The sequence below is a fragment of the Mixophyes fleayi genome, chromosome 4 (genome assembly GCF_038048845.1).
Source record: "Mixophyes fleayi isolate aMixFle1 chromosome 4, aMixFle1.hap1, whole genome shotgun sequence".
In the NCBI taxonomy this organism is placed as follows: Eukaryota; Metazoa; Chordata; class Amphibia; order Anura; family Limnodynastidae; genus Mixophyes; species Mixophyes fleayi.
The window spans coordinates 329,867,614-329,878,671 of record NC_134405.1 but is presented as its reverse complement, the minus strand read 5'-3'; the positions used below and the strand labels follow the sequence as shown (position 1 = coordinate 329,878,671).

Genomic DNA, 11,058 nt, shown 5'->3' with positions numbered 1-11,058 from the left:
CTCAGGGTGTGTGAATTAAGACTTTAAGCTCCAATGGGGCAGGGACTGATGTGAGCAAGTTCCATGCTTTTCCGCAGCCACAGATATGCAGATGCTAATAAGACTAATGTACAATGTATTTTACTGCAAACACGTTATACACATGCCATATTATATCAATCAGAGTAGACCCTATAACAGCTCCGGTTACCAATATATTTCATAAAATAATAGATTATATAAACCACAAAACAATACTTTATTGTATTATATGAAGAATGTGGCATTAGAAGCCAGATACATTGTTACACTAATGAATACATTTCTAGATGATGTAATGGATTCTGGCTCTGGGTGACAACTTCTCTTGCGTTAGTTCTTCTGACAATAGTAATATTTCCACAGTCTGTCCCTAGAACACAAGACACAATTTCATAATGTTAAACAATAAAACAGACTGAGATTATCCAGCTTTCCTTAGTGCAATAGGCATTTATGTGGTCACACAACATATAGGGAGGTGTGGGCGGCACATTGGCATAGTGGTTAGCACTTCCGCCTTACAGCACTGGGGTCATGAGCTCAATCCCCGATCATGGCCTTATCTGTGAGGATAAAACCAAAAGAGTCGAGCGCTGGGAAAACCTCTAATTCGCACCCCCAACAATTGGAGTACAATGATGGATACAAGGCAAAATACTGTATCAAAATGTATTTGTACAACACAAATGTTAAAAACCTATATAGGTCGGAAAGGCAGATTGGTATATATTGAAAGGTAATGAGTTCACAATTGCACAAAGATAACACCTTAACATAGACCTAGAATAGATCTGGAGAGAGACAACTGGATGAAAATATGCTCGGGCAAGATGTCACATACCCTACCAAAAAGGTGCTAGATAGAAAAAAAAACAAAAAACATGTTAGATCCCACAATCCCTTGGGGATCTACAAAAGTGGCAAAAGTAAAAATAAAATATAAAATATAAAAAAAAGTCTGTGTGGAGTTTGTATGTTCGCCCTGTGTTTGGGTGGGTTTCCTCCGGGTGCTCCGGTTTCCTCCCACACTACAAAAACATACTGGTATGTTAATTGGCTGCTAACAAATTGACCCTAGTCTGTGTCTGTCTCTGTCTGTGTGTATTAGGCAATTTAAACTGTAAGCTCCAATAGGGCAGGGACTGATGTGAGCTCTCTGTACAGCGCTGCGGAATTAGTGGCGCTATATAAATAAATGGTGATGATGATGATACAAGGTTAAATCTGGATTCCAATTTATCATCTGTCATGGGGAAGAAAAAGTGGATACAAGAGGTTTTAATTGTTATTAGTTGACTCACGCTAATATCAGGTATTATTGTAATCAATGGTGCAGAGTAAGACTAAATGGCCGCGAAAGGTTCCGCAATGACGCCAGGGCTAAGTGGAAAGGTCGCCAGGCAGCGTGTGAGCCAGCGGCGGAAGGGGGAGCTCATCCCATTCTCACCTTGAAGGGCATGAATTAAAAAAAAAGGAAATGTGTTTGCTTACATGAAGGGGACTGGCGAGAGGTCACAGTTGCTACATACATTGTATTATCGTATTGTATTTTGCATTTATTGTGTTTTCCTAGATTTTGCACACTTTATGTTCTCTGTCTGTGACAAACCGAAATATGACAATGGGCTGGAAAATCTAATTTTGCTAACTCAGCGTTTGTTTAAACATCTTTTTATAAGCTCCTTTTGTATCGATTTTCAGTTGATTTAACCATCATTGCAAATGTAAATCACTGTCAGTAATATCTCTGGGCATTGCCAGCGTACCATCCGCTAGTATTCTACATCTACATAGTATATTTTTCTAATTGTCTAAAATTTCTTTCTTATAAAGTAGTGTAATTTATATTGTTATATGCTTCGCTTTTACAGTGTGCTGGACTGAGCTGTATTCACTGTGCAGCTAGATTGTAGCCAGGTTGTCATTGATAATGTTCAGCAAATACTGAACTTCCATATCTAGATCCCCTGGTAAGATCTTCTGGATATAAGACCACTCAGATTAGTTTACAGCCCTGTACAGGTCAATATAAGGTACTTAAAAAAAGAAAAAAAGAAACAAACAAACAAGTTTTAAAAAAAATGTTTTAAAAAATGTAAATAATAAAACTATTTTAAATATAATCCTTCTTTTAGCTTCTAGAGCCTTCATAAACTAGAGTAAACTGTATAAATTAGGTATCAAAATAAATGGGAAACATATGGGAACACATTTATATGATTTAATTTACTGTGCTCACTAATTATTTGAAAAGAATGATGAATCATATGATAGTGCATTTTATTTTTACTAATTTTGCCTAATTTAATTTATATAATCCTGCAAAATAAATTCTTAAAATTATACCAAATGAAAACCCTTTCAGAAAAAAGCAACATTATAAAATTTAACGGGATACCGTAAGCACAATATTTTTTTTCAAATTGTTTTTTTTTTTTTTGTAATTTTGTGGTCACGCAAAATTACAAAATACTCCTAGTCATTAGGGGGATAAAACACACTGGGCCTGATTCATTAAGGAAAGTAAGGCATAGGCAAACTGAGGGGGTTGTTTTTAGTGCCTGGAAACCCCCCTCCAAGACTGGGGCACTGCATAATTGAGGTGGCTGGACCCTGCCCCCGCTTTACACGGCTCTGCTTGAAAAGGGAAAGCTGTGTGCACCTAACAGTAGTGCACACAGCATTGCCCATGTATATTATAGGGATAGGAAGAGTTGGAAAGCAGCCAAAGTCCTGTTTAAGATTATAGACACGCCCCCATGCATGCTGGTCACGCTCACAGGCGGAGTGTTGTGAAAAACCCCCCTCTACAAATCCTGCGCTTGCCCCTGTAAGGCAAAAAAATGAGTACGTTTTCTCCTGGACAAAACCATGTTACAATGCAAGGGGGGCAAATTAGTGTATTATTTTGTACATAAGAAATACTGGCTGCTTATTCATGTAGCACAAATACTTGATAGATTTATTTGTACACTGAAATTTAAAGTTGATCTAGGACATGCCCTACCCCAACTATAAATCTGACATCATATTTTACATTTGCTTCCCCCTCCAATGTAACATGGTTTTGCCAAGGTGCAAAGTTACTCTTTTTTTTGCTTTACTTTGCTTAATAAATCAGGCTCACTGTATTCAATCAAGAAACAAAGAAAATTTAGGCCAAATTGAAAACAGATTAGCCTCTAATTTAGAGAATATCAGTCATAAAGGTAAAAAAAATAATTCTATAGTGTTTGAAAATGCTCACAGGTGTCTGCCAAGGTATAAAATGTGGTTCTGTATTGCCTCCTGCTGGTGATAAGTGATATTGCAGCAGCTGTAGTTTTACAACAAAGCAGCTGTATGCCACAAAATTGGAAGAAACAGCAGCGCCAACACCAGTCTCAGAGACAATTTCTAAGCAGAGTATCAATATCTAATGTAAGGATTTACATATACTGTAACGAATGATGCAAAATGCTCTCTCTTTGGGAGAAATGGTCACTACTATGGAATACATACTCTACAGCACTGTCATGGGAACTATAAACCCCGGTCAGGTAATAATTCACAGGTGTGTCCCATCTAAAGGGCTTCTGAACCACATTGACGTAGTCGCTCCACTTGCAGTTGCGTGTAACCTCCACCTCTCCTTCACAGCAATAATACTGCCACCTAGAAAATAGCATATTGTGAATTCATGATTTAAAATAGCACTAGCAGCCAATTGTTATAATTAATCTTCGTTATTTGTGCAATTTCTCTGAATTATTATTTTAAAAAAGTAATGCTTACGTTTAGGTATGGGCTGCAGTGCCTAGTTAATTGTGTAGATGGCACTGTTACTCTAGTGGTATTTGAAGACACTTTGGGGTATATTTATTAAGCTGTGATTTTCTGGCAAGTTTGAAAAGTGGAGATGTTGCCTATAGCAACCAATCGGATTCCAGCTGTCATTTTGTAGAATGTTTTAAATAACTAGAATCTGATTGGTTGCTATAGGCAACATCTCCACTTTTCAAACCCGCCAGAAACTCACAGCTGGATACATTTACCCCTTGATTGACATCTATAGATATCAGTAGCAAATACCTGCAGTCTATAACTATCTCAACTATGAAAGGTGATTATACAATTTAAATGGTCATTGCAGCTTTATATAGTATCTGACCTGGTGGTTTACAGCTTTCGCTTCCAAGTTCTGATGGGATTGGGCTTTGGGAATACCTAGTGCTGTAAACCACCAGGCCATACCAGCAGGGATGTTATCACTGTACGGGCTTTGTCCTTTATCCTCCTTTTCCTACCATTGCTCGTACAATTCTCTTCCCCTCCTTGGGGATAATGATACCGATCAACCATATTCTATACATAAGGTCACTCTCTTAAAACGTTAGGTTGAGAGGGAGAGACCGTATCACTGGACTATATCTAAGTGCACCACCAGAGAACTAATTCATTCTCTATGTAGATAGAAATAATTAATATAGACCTCCTACATGTCCATAATTAAAAATAGAGCTTATTGTAAGAAGCAATAATATCTCAAATTGTAGGCGGTGACCATCTTTGGCTCCTTGTGTACAGTAACATCTAAGCCTGGTACAGAGACTTATTTTATGATTATCATTTTGAATGTATATATTACTTAATTTTTAGTAGGAAGGGCGCTGGTTTCTGATAGTCCTATTTATTGATTGTTTGTCAGTTGCTAAAAATCTGTGTGTTAATATACATTTGGATCTAATAATTTTCCTCATCGATTATACTTATGATCTGCTTTGGTTCATACTTTTTATTGATATAAATACTGCATAAGGAATACATTTTTATAAGCAAATCACGATATTACCTGCAGACTACCCAATTATTTGCTGTCAGTTGATCTGTGGGCTAAATAAACTGACACTCAGGACTTCTGCATTCCCCATTGAGGAAGTCACAAGAGTGACGAAGCGTGTTTGGGTACCGCCCTCTTCCACTATCATGACAGGATTCGCCGACAAGTAGTGACGTGTGCGATCTGTAGTGAAACACACCCATCTCTCTTCACCTTACTTCGCATAAGAAGCGTCTCCTACTGCACCCACTTCTATCAAGAAGCCGGCCAACGCTTACCCTCGCACAATAAGACTCCTATGGTATGAGCCGCGCCGGTGCCCCGAGCCGCCATGACTCACCACTTCCACTCACCTGCGTCCCGGACATCACCATGACGACCGGGACGTCACTTCCCCTTCCATCCTGGCCATTACCAAGGCAACGGCCAGGACTCTCTGCAGATAACGCCACGTCCCGGCATATTAAGCAGCATGGCAAGGTAATTAATTTACTAAGCAGTCTTCAGAGATTGATTATGTGCCTCCTTGTTTCTGATTCGCCTTCCTGCCGGTTATAGCATTCTGTGTGCTGCACATTTTGTTGACCAGCTTTCTGTTCCCAGGATACTTGCCATCTGTGACCTGATTCTCTGTTGTGACCTCAGCTTGCTTTCTGGACCCTGCCTGTTTGCCTGTCCCCTGGATTCTCCGCATTTGCTACCTGCCCAGACCTCTACTAGTTCAGTTATATTATAAGCATTGGAGCACTTAAAGCACATATATATTTATTGTCCAGTAGGTGGAAGCACAAAGGAGAGGAAGCACAGAGGAACTTATTATATGAACTCAGATTTATTGTCCATGAGATTTTGAATTATGTCTAATTATTAGTGCAATATCATTTCAGATAATACTATGTTGCACTTTATTTTTTTCCACATGTCATATCTCATTGTATCCCTATGAGGAAGAAGTGATCATCACAGTGAAATACCTGGATCATCTCACCAGTTGACTTTAAGTATTTTGTGTTTTTTATTCACACCCAATGTGTAATTGGTTTATTAGTATCTAGTGTTTGTAACTATATGTGAATACACTTAGTGGCGCAGGAGACTTTTATTATTATTATATATCCAATTTGTTATCCTAGGAACATTTGTGTGGTTCCTTTAGGAGTAAACAGCAGCAACTGTGAACAGTACAGCTTTCCACTTTTTATATATATCTATTTATATTGCTTTGTGACTGTCATCCCCAGTAATGTGTTTTGTTTTTTTTGTTTTTTTTACTGTTTGCTCCCAATTGTAAATCGCTACGGAATATGCTGGCGCTATATAAATAAAGGAAGAAGATCTTTCTCTCCACTGTGACATCCTCACCATGGCGCTTCAATGGACAAGTTTGTGGTGAAATCCTGCACAGAGCTAACAGTTGCAGAAAAGGTAACACAGAATGGAGGTTTGAAGTAGGCATACTTGCCACCTTTAAAATCCTACATATCCCGGAGGGCAGGTCAAGTGGCAAGTAAAGGAGGGAGGGGCGTGGTGTGGCAATGTGCTTCATTTTGGCCCACCTCTTCTGTGATATGCAGCAATCTCGTTATTGATCTGATTTTCAGTGTATTATGTCATTGAGGCCCCAGTCCTGCCCACTTCTCTAGGAGAAAACTCTGCTCTCCTGGGAGTCTGGGAGAACTACACAAAATTCAGGAGTCTCGCTTACATTTAGGGAGACCAGGCAGGTATGGAAATAGATGGGAAAGGGCCAATCCTAAGGCTGCAGAGCAGTATCGGTTATCCAGAGCAGGTAAATTATATAATAATTCTCCACATGTAGTCTGGCAGTTACGGATCTTCCAAACTGAAGCTCAGAAATACCATGATTGCAAATATCTATGTTAGGGCCTAACACAGTGGATCCCAAACTTTCTCAGTTCGAGGCACCCCTAGGATCTCAATGATTTTTTTCAAGGCACCCCTAAGCCAAAATAATTACCAAGTAGTCCCCCGCTTGCTTACCACCGGCCCTGGCCGCGGCACCCCTGTGAGATCGCAGTGGCACCCCAGGGAGCCGTGGCACACAGTTTGGGAACCACTGGCCTAACAGATTGAATGAAAGGCACTTGTTTGAAAGCAGACATGTCACTTAATTGCTTAATTATTGTTCATTAGATTTATGAATGTATTATTACTAGACTGATTACCTTCTGTCCTCTGTCCTCATGTCATAATAGCTCCCCATGCCGGTCACAACAGATCCAAATGGACAGATAAATGTAAACGGTTTGTCAAAGTCATTTTCGTAGCCTGTCCAGTAACAAGACGCTGGTTTGCTGAAGGTGTTCTGACAGGCAAAGTTCCAGATGCGATCCTTATACTTATCGTTATGCGCGCTGGAGAAAATAAAGAAATAGATCAATACATTTTTGGGTATATCCCTTTTGCACGGTTTATACACCAATACATAATTTAAATGGCTGTTACAGGGCTATCACAGAATGCTGACAGGTGTGAGGACTCGGGGTATTGGAGCCTAAACTCACAAGAGGTAACCTGAGACTTCTGGGTCAAGTCACGCAGATGGGAGACAGGGAAAGATACAATATTGTATTAGAGAGTTGTCCAATACAAGTTCTCTAAATGAGCAAAAGGATAAAACATAAAAATATAAACAGGTCCAATAAACACCAATTTACTGCTAGACTTCCCAGAACTTTCCCACACTGTTCGTGATTAATGCCCAACCGACCATGGGAGTCTTATAGAGCTACCGCTCAGCAGAGCCAGCAGGTCTGCAATCACGATACTCCCAGGTGTAATCCTTAGCGCACTGACAGCAGCCGAGACTCTAACATTAGTGACTTTCAGAAGCAAAATAACACACATGTGGTGCCCCAACCACACACACACCCAGAAACCTCTCCCTCGGCCTTTATAAGGGGATCCCTCCCTGCAGGGTTATTCTCAGGTCTTAGAAAATAAAGGTATCCCCTGGTTGGTAGAGTTCAATGTGGGGCTGTACAAGAGCATAGTCATGTCTCAGGATCGAATGTGTCCCCCCACCCTGCTGTTCTCATGCCACAATGTCTGACTCAGTCCTAGGGGAGAACAATAGGATCTTGCTGTCATTAATCCCTTGGTGATGGTGGGTGATAGTCAGTCACTCCCTGTCTTAACCTCTTCTAGTCATTTTTGATGTCAGAGGGTCTCCTTAGGGGGGGTATTCATTTGTGCGCAAGGTTTTTTTTGGGTTTTTTTTAAGACTGTGTTAAGTCAGTCATTTTAACGCTGTTTTTTATCATTTTCGAGCGGGTTAACTTTACCCACGATTCAATTCCATTTTTAACGCTACGTTTTTTTTTTCATGAAACGGTCCTCTCACGCTCCAGTAGAAGGTCTATTGAAAGTATAGGGTATATGAGAGGCAGCCGCATTAAAAGCTATTCAATTGTTTTTTTTTACGCGATGTGTTAAACAGGCAAATATCCTGCTTTATCTAGAGATGGGCGGGCTCGATTCCCCGAGATCCGAAACCCATCCGAACATCGGCAATCCGAGTACCTAACCGAGTCGGCTCGGTACTCTCGCACCTATTCGGATACCAAAATGAGGCAAAACGGCGATCTAGTGCCATTTGAGAGAGGGACAGAGAAGGGTTAGGTCGCAGGAATAGAGCATAGAGCAGTATAAGGGAGGCATTTTTTCAAATTTACACTACAAAGTGTTTGGGGTGTCATATCCCCCCCTTCTAAAAAAACTATTTTCTGACTGCTGAAATTCTAATATAGCAGCACAGTATATATCTGAATTTGCACTACAAAGTATTTGGGGTGTCATATCCCCCCCTTCTAAAAAAACTATTTTCTGACTGCTGAAATTCTAATATAGCAGCACAGTATATATCTGAATTTGCACTACAAAGTATTTGGGGTGTCATATCCCCCCCCCCCCCCCAGTCAAAAAAAACTGTATTTGCCGAGTGCTGAAATTGTAAGATAGCACTGTATATTTCTGAATTTGCACTAATAAGTGTAGGGTGTAATATACACCCAACTGGCTTTTTACTTTGGATTTCAATAGCTCTTTTTAGTGCGTTGTCTAGCACCCTGCATTGGTGTGTATCTGATGAAAGCACATATCCCGGGGGAAGGGGGCAGCGCTTGTTGACATTTATTAGCTGTAGAATTACCTCACTTATCCAAGAAACACGTGAAGCGCTCGTTGCAATGTTTCCTAGATGTGGTAGGAACTGCTGTGTGTTTGAGCCATTGCTCTGCTGCTTACCATCCAGCCAGATCGCTGCAGTATTTGGCTGAAAGTGTCTGAAAAGCATATTGTGACCTGTGAGATGGTCAAAATTGAATGGAAATGACTGGAAATTAGTGTAAAATGCATAGCGGGGAAGTTTTCTCCCAAATCAAATACACTGTGGCATAACCTTTTACCATATCCAATAACAACACGGACACCAAATAAAAGTTGGAATGAATGACAGTATTTATTAAAAGGAATGTGAACTTTAAACTAAGAGGACTGTAAGGCGGACGAGAGCAGGGCAGTCAGGAACGCAAAACCAATAAAGGTGGAAAGGTCAGACCATAGTACCACCAACCCAGGATCATACCTTATCTATTGGCCGGTGCTAAAATCAAGTCCAACGGCAAGACTACGCCCCCTATTATAAATGCCAGTATAAACGAGACAATACCGGCCCAATGGTCCTCCTCACAGGCGGACCAACCATAGTATGACACCATAACCAGAGGGGTAGTGACCTATGACAAGATCAACCGAGCACCATATGCACAGTTAACGACTGCACTGCTCTCCTACTCTGCAACCAACTAATAACAAAGACTTGCCCATAAAACTTGAAGGGAGGGCGGGAGGAATCCGGAAGCCGGAAGAACATTATCCTGTCTGCACTGACTTATAACTGTGTATAAGTCCCAACCCCTTCCTGCTCCTATTGGCTGAAACTCCAGGAATCCACAGATAATAGGCTCTTTGGCAAGTCACTCACCCGCATGATTTTAACTACATTTAGTCTGATGGCCACACTTCTCTTAGTGAGGCTATTTTAGCCCAAAAAATGGAATTTTGTTAAAACTACCAAAACAAAACCAAACAAGACCAAAACACGCAAGGGCGGTTTTGGCAAAACCAAAACGAAAACTCAAAGGTAATCCAGATCCAAAACCAAAACACGGGGGTCAGTGAGCATCTCTAGCTTTATCTCACATCTCTTTGGGGTGTGATAAAAGTAAAAAACCTAAGAAAAGTATTTGAAATCATGTAATAATGAAAAATAAAAAGATAAAAACATCTTTATCTGTAATGCCTAACATGTAAAGGTAGATTTTGTTATGAAAAAAAAATTATTCACTAATAAAATAACTAATTATATTTATGTATGTTTTTGGTACAAATATGACTATACTAATGTGTTTTGACATGTATAGATGATTCCATGGTAAACAATAGTTCAATAAAAAAAATATGCTAAAGAAAGTACAATCTAATGTATGAAAATGTATGCAAATCCTTTTTTGTGTTAAAACTCCCCTTCACTCCCCTAAAAACTCGCAAACACGATGATTAACACGTGGGGTCAACATTTCCTCTTTTTCAATTAAGTTGAACGAGTTTTCGCGCTGCATTAACTAAAAACAGTCGCTGTAACAGTTAAAAACCCACGGGTGATTTTTTTAACGCTGCGGGGGGGACAAGACAAAACAAAAAAACTTACGGAAAATTGAATACCCCCTTTAGTGCCCTCACAGAAAGTGACTGGTCCAGAATAAAACATCACACCTGGCCCTGTTTAAGAACAACAGCTGACCACTATCCTTTACTCTGACTGCTGGGAAACAACAAGCCTGGTCATGTCCTTTCCATCACAATAGGTAAGAACCAAATTTGTATAATATTTCTTTACAGCCAGTAGGTGGCGGTGTTTCCACAGCTGTAAGTAGACAGAACTCACCCTCAGCCAAATGCTCTCTATAGATAGCGATAGGACATCTGAGGACTAAAATAAGGTTCTATACTGCAAACAGACACAAGACAATAACTATAATCAGGATGTGAGGACGCAGTATGTACATAAGATGTAGATAGATGTATTTGAATCTGCAGAGGGTGAGAATGACGAGGTTTGAATTCCATATGTTGCAGTAAGAGGAAAAATGTATATTAACCTCATAAAACAGTGAGCAGGAAATGGTTATGTCAAA

At 40.0% G+C, this 11,058-nt stretch overlaps 1 protein-coding gene across 1 annotated transcript in view; it reads right to left on the bottom strand.

Annotated features, from left to right (window-relative positions):
* Positions 1-266: 266 nt before the first annotated feature.
* Positions 267-11,058, bottom strand: part of LOC142153091 (hemagglutinin/amebocyte aggregation factor-like) — a 34,542-nt gene continuing 23,750 nt past the window's right edge. The window contains exons 4-6 of the mRNA XM_075210365.1: positions 7,027-7,215; positions 3,523-3,675; positions 267-391 (exon numbers count right to left, since the gene is read on the bottom strand). Coding sequence (XP_075066466.1) covers positions 352-391; positions 3,523-3,675; positions 7,027-7,215 — 382 coding nt within the window. The 3' untranslated portion in view covers positions 267-351. The remainder of the gene's footprint in view (positions 392-3,522; positions 3,676-7,026; positions 7,216-11,058) is intronic.